This window comes from Hypanus sabinus, chromosome 31 (genome assembly GCF_030144855.1).
Source record: "Hypanus sabinus isolate sHypSab1 chromosome 31, sHypSab1.hap1, whole genome shotgun sequence".
NCBI classification, from domain to species: Eukaryota; Metazoa; Chordata; class Chondrichthyes; order Myliobatiformes; family Dasyatidae; genus Hypanus; species Hypanus sabinus.
Window position 1 is genome coordinate 30795749 of NC_082736.1, and position 14671 is coordinate 30810419.

Genomic DNA, 14671 nt, shown 5'->3' on the forward strand with positions numbered 1-14671 from the left:
CTACCCGGCCCCCTCACCTGTCACGAGCCAAAGAAGTGAGAAATAAATAAGCAATAAGTATCAAGAACGTGAGATAAAGAGTCCTTGAAAGCTCGTGGAAACATTTCAGTGATGGAGCAAGTGAGGTTGAGTGTAGTTAATCCCCACTGGTTCAGGAGCCTGATGGTTGAGGGGTTGTAACTGTTCCTGAACCTGGTGGTGAGAGTCCTGAGGCTCCTGTACCTTCTACCTGATGGTTGAGGGGAAGTAACTGTTCCTGAACCTGGTGGTGAGAGTCCTGAGGCTCTTGTACCTTCTACCTGATGGTTGAGGGGTTGTAACTGTTCCTGAACCTGGTGGTGAGAGTCCTGAGGCTCCTGTACCTTCTACCTGATGGTTGAGGGGAAGTAACTGTCCCTGAACCTGGTGGTACAAGTCCTGAGGCTCCTGTACCTCCCTCCTGATGGTTGAGAGGTAATAACTGTCCCTGAACCTGGTGGTGCGAGTCCTGAGGCTCCTGTACCTTCTACCTGATGGTTGAGGGGTAGTAACTGTCCCTGAACCTGGTGGTGCGAGTCCTGAGGCTCCTGTACCTTCTACCTGATGGTTGAGGGGGTAGTAACTGTTCCTGAACCTGGTGGTGCGAGTCCTGAGGCTCCTGTACCTTCTACCTGATGGTTGAGGGGGTAGTAACTGTTCCTGAACCTGGTGGTGCGAGTCTTGAGGCTCCTGTACCTTCTACCTGATGGTTGAGGGGTAGTAACTGTTCCTGAACCTGGTGGTGCGAGTCCTGAGGCTCCTGTACCTTCTACCTGATGGTTGAGGGGTAGTAACTGTCCCTGAACCTGGTGGTGCGAGACCTGAGGCTCCTGTACCTTCTACCTGATGGTTGAGGGGTAGTAACTGTCCCTGAACCTGGTGGTGCAAGTCCTGAGGCTCCTGTACCTTCTACCTGATGGTTGAGGGGATAGTAACTGTTCCTGAACCTGGTGGTGCGAGTCCTGAGGCTCCTGTACCTTCTACCTGATGGTTGAGGGGTAGTAACTGTCCCTGAACCTGGTGGTGCGAGTCCTGAGGCTCCTGTACCTTCTACCTGATGGCAGCAGCGAGAAGGGATCACGGCCTGGGTGGATGCTGCTTTCCTGTGACCACGCTCTGTGCAGATATGCCCATCAGTCGGGAGGGCTTTACCCGAGATGGACTGGGCTGCATCCACGCGTATTGTAGGATTTTCGCGGGCCTTGGTGTTTCCATACCGGGCTGCTATACAAACAGTCTGTACACTCTCTGCCACACGTCTGCAGAAGCTTGTCAGGGTTTTAGGTGTCACGCCGAATCTTCGCAAACACCTAAGGAACTCGAAGCACTGCTGTGCTTTCTTCATAATTGCGCTTAAGTGCTGGGCGCAGGACTGGTCCGCTGAAAGAACAACAGCGAGGAACTTAAAGTTGCTGTCTCTCCACCTCTGATTCCCCCTGTGAGGACTGACTCCGGTGTCCTCCTCCTGAAGTCAATAACCAGCTCCTTTGTCTTGTGGACATTGAGTGAGAGGCTGTTGTTGTGACACCACTCAGCCTGATTTTCAATCTCTTCCCCCCCCCCCCGACCCCCCAGATGATGATTCATCACCATCTTTGATTCGGCCCACGACGGTAGCATCATCGGCAAACTTAAATATGGCGTTGGGCCTCAAAGCCATAGGGTAAAGTGAATAGAGCAGCGTGCGAAACACCCTTTGAACCTTGAGGTGGATGGAGCAACAGAAGAAGGCACTGGTTTCTACTCTTGTGGCCACTTCAGTAGGTGCACTCCTGTATGTAATAAAGTGGCTGCTTGGTGTAATCCTCTGATGACATTCTGCCCAGACCAGTGATGGCTCTCTCTCTCTCATTCTCTCAGGACGTGGTGACCAGTCTCTGTTTCGGCAAGTACGGACGTGAGGAAGGCACGCTCATCATGACCACCAAAGGTGGGACTTGCTTCTCCATCCCGGACTCGCCCTTCTCTTTATTCACACGACCATTCACAAATAATTTTTCAATTTCGTCTCCTCACCACGAATAGTGTTAAATGTCAGGGATTTCACTGGTGCCACAGTGAAGCCCCCTCTACGCTGTCCCATCACACACTCCCAGGGTCAGACACAGAGTGAAGCTCCCTCCACACTGTCCCATCACACACTCCCGGGGTCAGACACAGAGTGAAGCCCCCTCCACACCGTCCCATCACACACTCCCGGGGTCAGACACAGAGTGAATCTCCCTCCACACCGTCCCATCACTCACTCCCGGGGTCAGACACAGAGTGAAACTCCCTCCACACCATCCCATCACTCACTCCCGGGGTCAGACACAGAGTGAATCTCCCTCCACACCGTCCCATCACTCACTCCCAGGGTCAGACACAGAGTGAAACTCCCTCCACACCATCCCATCACTCACTCCCGGGGTCAGACACAGAGTGAATCTCCCTCCACACCGTCCCATCACACACTCCCGGGGTCACAGAGTGAAGCTCCCTCCACACCGTCCCATCACACACTCCCGGGGATAGACACAGAGTGAAGCTCCCTCCACACCGTCCCATCACACACTCCCGGGGTCAGACACAGAGTGAAGCTGCTTCCACACCGTCCCATCGCACACTCCTGGGGTCAGACGCAGAGTGAAGCTCCCTCCACACCGTCCCATCACACACTCCCAGGGATAGACACAGAGTGAAACTCCCTCCACACCGTCCCATCACACACTCCCGGGGTCAGGCACAGAGTGAAGCTCCCTCTAGACTGCCCTGTGACACACTCTGAGGTCAAAGACGGAACGGGTTCGATGCGGAATGAAGTTATTTCCACGCTCCTATATCAAATACTCTCGGGACAAGGACTGTGCAGGCTTGATGCAAAGTAATGCTCCCACTACACGCTCCCAGCCCGGATACATCAGGGATGTACAGCCGAGGAAAGAGTTGCGGGGGATTGGCGTTACATTGAGAGGAGAGTGATGCAATAACTTGACGGGTTGACCTGGTCTCTGCCTGTGCAGCAGCAGTCACCAACCACAAGAGGCCCTCAGAGGGCCGACGAGGTGAATGAGTTCCGTTCTGCCTCCACCTCCTCCGAGTACTGGGCTGGTGCCACCTGCAAAGCTCACTCAGTAGGCACCGCGCAAACCAAGCCAGGCGTGTGTGTGTGTGTTGGGGGGGGGGGTGGGTTCTGTTCAGTTTGCATTTTCCAGCAGGAATTTGGCTCTGCAGGAAGGGAGGCTGGTTGTTTATCCCAGAAAGAAATTGGCTCCGACTTTGTACACTCGGGGCAGCTGCACTTGCTCACACAGACGGATATTGTGTGCGGAGATGCACTTCAAATGACCACGGGTAGCGGGTCAGGCGTATCCGTGCTTCCACGTGCAAAGCCCTGTCTCCAAGGCCCCTTCCTCCTCCCTCCTCCCTTCCCTTCCCCCACAATGTCTCCCTCCCTCTCCCTGGCAGACAGGGTTTCAGTATTCACCCTCTCTTGCACTCTGACCCTGACCTGTAGTGCAGTTCAAACTGTTGCATTAGCACCGAGCGGGGAGCAACTCTCGGCGATTAGCCTCCCAGAAGCAGGAACTTCCTCCCCATCATATCCATACTGACCCCCTTTTTCTTTCTTTTTCAGTCTTTTTATTAATATCGACATATTAAGATAACAAAAATTGGTCCGTCTGGTATATGTCTAGGGGGAAAAAAGTCCAGGCTCTCGCCAACCCCCACCTCCCGTATTATGCAGATACTGTGGGAATCAAGTTAATGCCGCGTCGCACACACACAATATCAAACTCACACCTGATACCGTTATGGAATATACTTTAAAGATTTTACTAAAACTAAATGAGTACTAACAGTACAATATATATGAAGGAAAAGAAAATAAAGTAAAAGGCAGCAAAACTTATCAAGAGTTCAGTCAGTTTAGTGCACATCGTCGGAGCTCAACCATCGAACCATTCGACCCCCCCCCCCCCCCATCGCTTTCCTCTGAACTCCACGTCCTTGCGCCTGGGATCACCCGGGTCGTCAACCGAGCAACGCAGTACACATCCACCTTCTTCGGCATCTTCTTCCCGACTCCCCGAAAAGACCGCGAAAGAAAACCCCTCCCAGACCCACAAGACAAAATAACAATTCCCCATTGGTTAATAAATGAATACAATCCCGTTATCGGCCGTTCTAAAGCTAAACTGCCGAGAGAAAGCACTTATCAAAACAAAGAAGCATTCCGACTCTTAACAAAACAAAGAAGCCATTTTGATTAACATACACAGTACATTGTACACATAACTATTGGGATTACAAAATTAAAAGTTAACATAGAAGGATATATAAGCAATAGGTACAAAAAAATTAAGTCTCCCAAAATCATACATGATACAAATATAATGTGTACAAGACAAGAAAACTAAGTATATACAATATGAAAAAAAAAGAAAAAGAAGAAAAAAAATTATACCCCAAACAAAACTAAAAAAAGAAACTACTCTAGCGAGCTAACCACTAACTTAAAAAAAAGAGGAAGAAAAGCAACAGGGGCTGTTTATAATATTTGAGAAAAGACAAAGAATCATGAGTGTCCAACTCCGATCCTCTCTACATGTATATAATCAGAAGCAGAAAGAAATAGGTTTGGAAAAAGGTCAAATTACATCATGACCCCCCCTTTTTTTGCACTATCCCCATCTTCCTGCATTGGTACCGTCCATCTGTGACTTGCCTGTTCAAGTGTGTGTGTGTGTGTGTGTCTGTCTGCCTCTTGAATGTACTGATTGTGTGTAATTTCACCCCCTCTCTATACGTAGTAAAATTTTCATCTCTGACCTTTTTTTCAAAACTCCTTCCTCTCACCTTAAGCCTCTTTGTTTCTGATACCTCCCCGCTCTCTGCCCTCCTAGGTCAGTAGCTCCCGTCGCTAACAGCCTCTCTGTTCTTCTCGCAGGCGGTGGTTTGATCATCAAGATCCTCAAGAGGACGGCGGTCTTCGAGGACAAGGACACCAGCCCAGGGCCGCCCTTGGCCCAGAGCATTAAGCTCAACGTGCCGAAGAAAACCAAGCTGTACGTGGATCAGACCCTGCGAGAACGGGAGACCGCTGTGGGTGAGCATTCGACCGCTGCCTGTTTTCCTGGGGACTATTCCGGTCTGAGACCTTGTACGAATTCGGAGAGCCAGCTACTGAGACTTTGAAGCTCACGGTATTAATCTGAGCAGCCTGAAGTGCGGCTTGGGATGCTGATCACAGAATGCACCAATCACGAGGCAGTAACTAAAGCACCAAATGCTTGAGCCACTCAGCAGGTCAGGCAGCATCTCTGGGGAAGAATGAAGAGCCAACGCTTCAGGCGGGGATTCTTCATCAGGTCTGCAAATAGAAGGAGAAAAAGCCAGAAAAAATAGTGGGGGGAAAGGGCAGGTGATGGGTGGAGCCAGGCGGGATGAAGTAGGAAGCTGGGAGGTGATAGGTGGAAAAGGTGTGAAGAAGAAAGAATCTGATAGGACCACGGGAGAAAGGGGAGGAGGAGGAGAACCAGAGGGAGATGATAGGCAGGTGGAGGTGAGGAGGGATTTGAAGAAGAGTGGGGGGTGGGGGAGAAACCAATCGTGCCGTCGGGTTGAAGGCTGCCCGGACGTAATATGAGGGGTTTCTCCTCCAATCTGGGAGTCGCTTCATGGTGACAGCGGAGGAGGCCGTGGATCGACCTGTCGGATTGGGAATGGGGCAACCGAATTAATACCTGCGGTGTGACTTTCCTTGTTGATCTGATTAAGTCATGCTTGGTGCACAGGCCATCCAGTACCGATCAAAAACAGGCTGGTACCATCCTGCTTTCCACATTGAAAGCAGCGCCATGTTAACGTTGTGGCTGGCGAAACGCTACGGAAAGTTGTCCGTTAAATAGACTCACGTTAACTGGTAGCCCAGTGGTTAGCGCAGTGCTGTGAAAGGTCAGTTCCAGAGTTCAGAGTTCAAATTCCAGCAATGTCTGTGAGGAGCCTGTAAGTTCTCCCCGTGGCCTCCCACAAGCCAAAGTACCGGCTAGTCGATTGATCGGTCCTTAGACTGTGATTCGGCTAGTGTTAAATAGATGGGGAGCAGAATCATTTAAAATCTCACCTGAAGCAGATGGGCTCGTCAGACACCCTTTTCACAACGGAACCACTGCAGAGCAAAGAAGAAATACTACCATCATCACAATGGTGAGACTTCATTACTCCAGGTGAGATCAACGGCAGACGTAAGACAGGAACAGAATGAGGCTTCTCGGCCCATCGAGTCTGCCCTGCCATTCCAACCTGCTGGCGGTGACTAAGCCTCTGATCGGGTGAATGAATCGTCCTCACCGCAGCCTGGCTAGCGTGGTCGAGAGCTGCATTACCAATACTTCAGTTGTCAGGATCGTCCTGCCGCTGCCTGTAAGGAGTTTGTATGCTGTCCCCGTGGCTGGCTTGGGTTTCCCTCTGGGTGCTCTGGTTTCCTCCCCCATTCCAAAGTCATTCAAATTAGGGTTAGTGAGCTGTGGTATATTGGCCCTGGAAGCCAGGCAACACTTGTGGCCCGTCCCTGGACTGTGTTGGTCGTTGATGCAGGGGACACATTTCACTGTCTGTTTTGATGCATATCGGACAAAAACAGCTGATCTTTATCTTGATCTTCTGTGGGTCTTTAGGTCTGGCCGGGATGCTATTCTCACTGATGCATTTCATTGCACACTTGGATGTACGTCTGACAAAAGCCAAAATATAGCGTCATGCAATTCAAAAGCAGGCCCTTCAGCCCATCTCATTCATGCTGACCCAAGACCATCAACAATGGACAATGAACCACGAGCACTACCTCACTCCTTTTTTAAATTTATTTTTTCCCAATACTTATTTAATTTACCTATTTTATATGTATACTATTTACTGTAATTCAGTTCTTTCTCTATATTTATTTATCACGTATTTCATTGTACTGCTGCCACAAAGCTGATACATTAAGGGGCAAAAGTTTAGGGGTAACATGAGTGGGAATTTCTTTACTCAGAGAGTGGTAGCTGTGTGGAACGAGATTCCAGTAGAAGTGGTAGAGGCAGTTTCAATATTGTCATTTAAAAAAAAAATTGGATTGGTATATGGACAGGAAAGGAATGGAGGGTTATGGGCTGAATGCGGGTCGGTCGGACTAGATGAGAGTAAGCATTCGGCACGGACTAGAAGGACCGAAATGGCCTGTTTCCGTGCTGTAATTGTTAAATGGTTTTTATATTATATATATCATGACATACGCCGTTGATATTAATTCTGATGCTGCGAACAGCTTTATTTGTCTTTATTCTCCGTAACGTGGTGAGCACGGTACGTTAGCGCCGTAATGTGTGGCGGCACATTTGCAGGCTCCCCCCCCCCACCCGGCGCGCCCTCAGGTTGCGTTGGCTGCTGACGTAAATGCCACATTCCCCCTGTGTGTTGTGATGTACGCGTGGAGTAAATCAGAATCCGGTGAGGTCGTTAGCTGATCGCCGCCTCCCGTCCAGCAACCTTGCAGGTCAAGTATCATGGCCTGGTGAGTTTGACTATCTCGTTCTGACCTAGATGCTTATTGGAAGTTGTCGGAGCGGCAACTGTGTCACAACCAGAAACAGTTTGTATTTTCTCAGCCAAGCCCAAAGACCCAGAGAAGATTAAATCAAAACATCCCGTGCAATGTGTCGTATGTGTCAGTGGCCAGCACAGTCCAAGAGTGTGCCGGGGGGCAGCCCGTGAGTGTCACCTCGCTTCTGGCGACAGCGTAGCAGGCCCACGGCCCCCTAACCCTAACCCGTATGTGTTTGGGACGTGGGAGGAGTCTGGGGCACCCGGAGGAAGCCCGTGCCGTCCCGGGGGAAATGTGCAAACTCTGTACAGACAGTGGCCAAAAACTGAAACCCGATCTTAAATCTGGCGCTGAAAAATGATTGCGCTAACCACTACGCTAACGTGGCCTCCCAGGGCGGTTTCCCCTGTCAATTAAACTTGTCTCTTTCAGCCTTTAACACTTTTTTCAGAGGAATATATCAGCCTTCTCTTATAAGACCATAAGACATAGGAGCAGAACTAGGCCATTTGGCCCATTGAGTGTTCCACCGTTCTATCACGGCTGGCCCTTTTTTCAGGGGGACAACACCGTAGCTTCATTTCCATTGTTAGTGGAGTTTGTAGAAATTCTCTTGAAGTAGAAGTGGACTCCTGTCTATTGCCTTTCTGATTAAGGTCACGTGGTAAGATTAGTTTACATCTAACTGTAGTATTAAGTTCAACATAAATCTGTTTTCAGTGTACCTATATGTTACCATAGACTACTTCGAGATGCAATTTCTTGCAGGCATTTGCAGGAAAGAATACAATAGAATTATAAATGCAAGTTTCTGCGGGTGCTGGAAATCTTGAGTGACACGCACACAATGCTGGAAGAACAGTGGGTCAGACAGTATTTATGGAGGGGGATAAACAGTTGATTTTTTACTCCATCATCCGTCATCATGACTGGGAAAGGAGGGAAAAGGTGCCGGAATAAGAAGGTGTGGGCTGGGGAGGGGAAGGAGTAAAAGCTGGCAGGTGAGACAAGGTGAGATGGAAGGTTGTTGGGTAGGGGGGACGGGAGTGAGGATTTCTCTAACTTCCTGTGATTTCTCCCCCTCCCCCCTTCTCTTGATTTCCATTCCCCATTCTGGCTTCATTCCCAGCCCGTCACTTGTCGCCTGCCCATCACCTCCCTCACCTCTGCAGCCCAGGTTTGTAACTCCCACACTGTAAGTTGTCCAGCGTGTACCATTACTATCATGGCTCAGTAAAAATGTTCAATCCTCCTACTCCTACTCCATTGTCGTTCCTGCTCCGCGTAACATCGGGCTGAGTGCGGAATCTCAGCAGGTCGGGCAGCGGCTATGGAAATGAATAAACAAGTCGATGTTTCAGGCTGAGACCCTTCATCAGGACTGGAAGGGAAAAGGCTGACCTCTTTTTTTTCCCTCTCCAATACTGATGAAGGATCTCGGCCCGAAACATCAACTGTTTATCCATTTCCATAGCTGCTGCCCGGCCAGCTGAGTTCCTCCAGTATTTTGTGTGTTTTGCCTTGGATTTCCAGCACCTGCAGATGTCCTTGTGTCTGTGAGTGGGGGATCTGCTGACTGTGTTACTTGATGTACGTCTTCTCCTCTTCCTCCCGGCAGCCATGCACCGGACCTTCCAAACGGACCTCTGCCGGCTGCGCCTGACAGCAGCGCGAGCGTACGCCAAGGCCCTTGAGGCGAGCTCGGCGCCATTCTCGGCGGACCAGGCCCAGCCACTGAAGCTGAATGCCACGGTGAGTAACCGCTGACTGCTGGTGTGGCCGCGATGTCTGAGAGATGCCTCTGTTTTGTCACATCTCGGATGCGCCTCCTGCCACTGTGACCTTCCTAATATCCCCAGCACGGCCCTTCATTAGAACATGGAACATGACAGCGCAGAGACGGGCTCTTACTCCTCGACGTCTGCGCCAAACTCGATGCCGAGTTAAACTGGACCCTACTGCCTGCGATCCATGTACAGTTCTGTGCTAGGATGCCCGAGACCTCTCCGCAGTACTGTCTTCCTCAGCATAGAGAGAGTTTGTAAATCTGGCAGGAGCAAAGGATGTTGGGCGTGGCGAGGTGGGGCCCCACAGGAAGGGTGTGCGACAGGCAGCAGAGGAGGAGTGCCGGGTGGGAGGTGGCACGGGTGCAGTCGCACCCAGTCTTGAGACTCCATTTGATTCTAAATATTCATGTGTGTCCCTCTGGTGCTTCTTGGTCCTTCCCCTTTTCTAAACATGATTCCCCTCTCCCTCCCCCCTTCCCACTCCCAGTCCACAATAGAGACCCAGATTGGAATCAGGTTAATCATCACTCATATACATCATGAATTTAGTTTATCTTTTGGCAGCAGCAGTACATAAAATTACTGCAGTACTGTGCAAAAGTCTCGAACCCGACGGGATGAATATCGACTTCTTGAACTTCTGCTAATGCCCCTCCTCATCTCTCCTTCACCGTTCCCCATCTCCTTTTCCCTCTCTCACCTTGCCCACCAATCGCCTCTCTCTAGTGCTCCTCCCCTTTTCTTTCATCCATGGCCTTCTGTTCTCTCCTATCGGACTCCCCCTTCTCCAGCCCTTTATTTCTTTCAGCAATCAATCTCCCAGTTCTTTACTTCATCCCTCCTCCTCCCAGGTTCACCCATTACCTTGTGTTTCTCTCTTCCCCCCCCCCCCACCTTTTAAATCTACTCCTCAGCTTTTTTTCTCGGGTCCTGCTGAAGGGTTTCGGCCGGAAATGTCAGCACTCTCTTCCATAGTCGCTGCCTGGCCTGTTGAGCTCCTCCAGCATTTTGTGAGAAATAAAATAAATCGGCCACGATGGAGTGGTAGAGTAGACTCGATGGGCTGAATGGCTGAGATCTGCTCCCATTTCCTAAGTTTTGATAATTCTATAATCTTCCATCAGGTCTCCCCTTGGCTTCCTCATGCTCTCTAATCCAAGGGAAACCTTCCCCATCCTTCCTGTAATGGGATGACTAAAACAGGACACGATATTCCAGTGTGGCCTGGCCACAATTTCTATCTTGCTACAACATGACGTTCTGACTCTTCATGCTCAGGGCCCCCAGATGCATCTGCCGCCCTGGCTCCAGCCAGTGGTGTTGTCCTATCCGTATAACCATATAACAATTACAGCACAGAAACAGGCCACCTCAGCCCTTCTAGTCCGTGCCGAATGCTTACTCTCACCTAGTCCCACCAACCTGCACTCAGCCCATAACCCTCCATTCCTTTCCTGTCCATGTATCTATCCAATTTTTTTTTAAATGACAAAATCAAACTGTCTCTGCCACTTCTACTGGAAGCTCGTTCCACACAGCTACTGTTCTCCCTTGTGTTAGCCCTAAACTTTTGCCCTTTAACTCTCAACTCAAGTCCCCTTGTTTGAATCTCCCCTACTCTCAATGGAAAAAGCCTATTCAAGTCAACTGTATCTATCCCCCTCATAATTTTAAATTCCTCTATCAAGTCCCCCCTCCTATGCTCCAAAAAATAAAGACCTAACTTGTTCAACCTTTCTCTGTAACTTAGGTGTTGAAACTCAGGTAACATTCTAGTAAATCTCCTCAGTACTCTCTCTATTTTGTTGACATCTTTCCTATAATTCGGTGACCAGAACTGTACACAATACACCAAATTTGGCCCCACCAATGCCTTGTACAATTTTAACATTACATCCCAACTCCTACACTCAATGCTCTGATTTCTAAAGGCCAGCGTACCAAAAGCTTTCTTCATCACCCTATCCACACAAGATTCCACCTTCAGGGAACTATGCACCATTATTCCTAGATCACTCTGTTCTACTGCATTCCTCAGTGCCCTACCATTCACCGTGTATGTCCTATTTTGATTAGTCCTACCAAAATGTAGCACCTCACACATAATAACCCTGTCGTATGACCGAGAAGTGCAGTTGGACATTAAGAGCGCTGAAACCTGCAGGAGTCTACCTCACTAGTATGCGGAAAGTGCGGAGCAATTATGGATTAAAGTGGGGAGCGGGCTGTTGCTCCCCATGCTGTGGTCTACTACTCAGGAACATGGCCTTCGGAAACAGTGTGTTCGAATGCAAAAGCACGGTAAAGGCGTTGGTATTAAACAGATCACTGCACTCTCAGCGATCCTACTCGCTAACGTCCAGTCGCTGGAAAGTAAACAGGATTACCTGCGTCTGCGTCTGAACCAGTAACGCACTCGTCCTTACAGAAACGTGGCTTCAAAGTTCAAGGTACATTTATTATCAAAGTGTGCAGGCAGTGTGCAGCCCTGGGGTTTGTTTTCCCCAGACGGCCACGAAACAAAAGAAAATCACGGAACCCGTTCAAAAGAAACCATCGGCCCTCCCCGTGCACCGAAAGAGAACAGTTCGTGTCAACGGCAACAAGAAAGAACGGGCAAAAACACAGAGTGAAACAAAAAATTGGAAGAGTCCAGTCGAACGGCAGGCACTATTCCAGACTCGGCCATCCAGCCTTTAGGCCTGATCTCCTTTCGGTGGGCAGAACTGCTGCAGCCTCCGGCAAAACCTGGTGTAAGAACTGGTGTGTGAACGCCTTGGCAGTAGCAGCCCGCTGATCATCACAGGTAGTTTTTAATGAAGTGTAGGCCCTGCTACTTACCAAGGGAGTTCAACACGTGCAGACAAGCTGGACGAACTCAGCAGGGCGGTTGAAAGGAGCAGTCAACGTTTCGGGCCGAGACCCTTCGTCAGGACTGAAGAAGGAGGGGGCCAGGGCCCCATAAAGAAGGTGGGGAGAGGGTGGAAAACCAATCAGAGGAAAGATCAAGGGGTGGGGGAGGCGATAGGCAGGAGAGGTGAAGAATGAATCTAAGGGGAAAGCACTATGGGTAGTAGAAGAAGGCAGAATCATGAGAGAGGTGATAGGCAGCAAATCTGCATTCCCATTCGGATATGTCCATGCATGGCCTCCTCTACTGCCATGATGAGGCCAAACTCGGGTTGGAAGAGCAACACCTCATCTACCGTCTGGGTAGTCTCCAGCCCCTTGGTATGAACATCGAATTCTCCAACTTCTGGTAGTTCCCTCCCTTTCCCTTCCCCCATCCCACTTTCACTCTGCCTCCTCCTCCAGCTGCCTATCACCTCTCTCATGATTCTGCCTTCTTCTACTACCCATAGTGCTTTCCCCTTACATTCCTCCTTCACCTCTCCTGCCTATCCCATCCCTGCTTCCCCTCTCCCACCCCTTGATCTTTCCTCTGATTGGTTTTCCACCCTCCCCCCACCTTCTTTATAGGGCCCCTGCCCCCTCCTTCTTCAGCCCTGACGAAGGGTCTCGGTCCGAAACGTTGACTGCTCATTTCAATGGATGCTGCCCGACCTGCTGAGTTCATCCAGCTTGTTTGTACGTGTTGATTTGACCACAGCATCGACAGTGTACTTCGTGTTTACCAAGGAAGTTCACTGTCATTGTGATTATAGCTGTCTACATCCACCCCACCCCCCATCCCCCTGTGCCCGATGGTGTCTTCACTGTTGCTGGTGACTTCAATCCTGTCAATTTAAAACAGTCCTGCCGTAGTTCTACCAGCATGTCAATTCTGCAGCCGGAGGAGAGAACCTATGGAGCCGATAAGGCTGTCCCCACCCTCTCCTCGGATACTCCCACCACACACCCACTTTGCTAATCCCTGCTACAGACCACTGGTTAAACGAGTTGGACCAGTTCAGAGGGAGATCAGGAACCTCAGCGCTGCAGGGCTGCTTCGAAAGCGCAGACTGGAGTGTTTCAAGAGGGCTGGATATACAGTCAGCCCTCCTTATCCGCGGGGGATTGGTTCCGGGACCCCTCGTGGATACCAAAAAACGCAGATGCTCAAGTCCCTTATTAAACCTGTCTCAATGCGGTGGACATTAGGACCCGGCGGAACCCCGGACCCTATTAAACCTGTCTCAATGCGGTGGACATTAGGACCCGGCAGAACCCCAGACCTTATTTAACCTGTCTCAGTGCGGTGGACATCAGGACCCGGCAGAACCCCAGACCTTATTAAACCTGTCTCAGTGCGGTGGACATTAGGTCCCGGCGGAACCCCGGACCTTTTTAAACCTGTCTCAGTGCAGTGGACATTAGTATCCGGCGGAACCCCGGACCTTATTTAACCTGTCTCAGTGCGGTGGACCTTAGGACCCAGCGGAACCCCAGACCTTATTTAACCTGTCTCAGTGCGGTGGACATTAGGACCCGGTGGAACCCCAGACCTTATTTAACCTGTCTCAATGCGGTGGACATTAGGACCCAGCGGAGCCCCAGACCTTATTTAACCTGTCTCAGTGCGGTGGACCTTAGGACCCGGCGGAACCCTGGACCTTATTTAACCTGTCTCAGTGTGGTGGACATTAGGACCCGGTGGAACCCCAGACCTTATTTAACCTGTCAGTGCGGTGAACATCAGGACCCGGAGGAACCCCAGACCTTATTTAACCTGTCTCAGTGCGGTGGACATCAGGACCCGGCGGAACCCCAGACCTTATTAAACCTGTCTCAGTGCGGTGGACATCAGGACCCGGCGGAACCCCAGACCTTATTAAACCTGTCTCAGTGCGGTGGACATTAGGACCCGGCGGAACCCCAGACCTTATTAAACCTGTCTCAGTGCGGTGGACATTAGGACCCGGCGGAACCCCAGACCTTATTAAACCTGTCTCAGTGCGGTGGACATCAGGACCTGGCGGAACCCCAGACCTTATTTAACCTGTCTCAGTGCGGTGGACATTAGGACCCGGCGGAACCCCGGACCTTATTTAACCTGTCTCAGTGCGGTGGACATTAGGACCCGGTGGAACCCCAGACCTTATTTAACCTGTCTCAGTGCGGTGGACATTAGGACCCGGCGGAACCCCAGACCTTATTAAACCTGTCTCAGTGCGGTGGACATCAGGACCTGGCGGAACCCTAGACCTTATTTAACCTGTCTCAGTGCGGTGGACATTAGGACCCGGCGGAACCCCGGACTTTATTTAACCTGTCTCAGTGCGGTGGACATTAGGACCCGGCGCAGCTCTGAATCCGCAGTTTCTGTTCACGAAAATAATCACGATCACGATTGAAAATA

The 14671-nt window shown here is 50.4% G+C and overlaps 1 protein-coding gene across 2 annotated transcripts in view; it reads left to right on the top strand.

The window, feature by feature from the left end:
• The window catches only part of bbs1 (Bardet-Biedl syndrome 1), a 67695-nt gene that overhangs the window by 39196 nt on the left and 13828 nt on the right, over window positions 1-14671 (top strand). For both annotated transcript variants that reach the window (XM_059955313.1, XM_059955312.1), the window contains exons 12-14: window positions 1879-1948; window positions 4949-5107; window positions 9204-9337. In XM_059955313.1, coding sequence (XP_059811296.1) covers window positions 1879-1948; window positions 4949-5107; window positions 9204-9337 — 363 coding nt within the window. The remainder of the gene's footprint in view (window positions 1-1878; window positions 1949-4948; window positions 5108-9203; window positions 9338-14671) is intronic.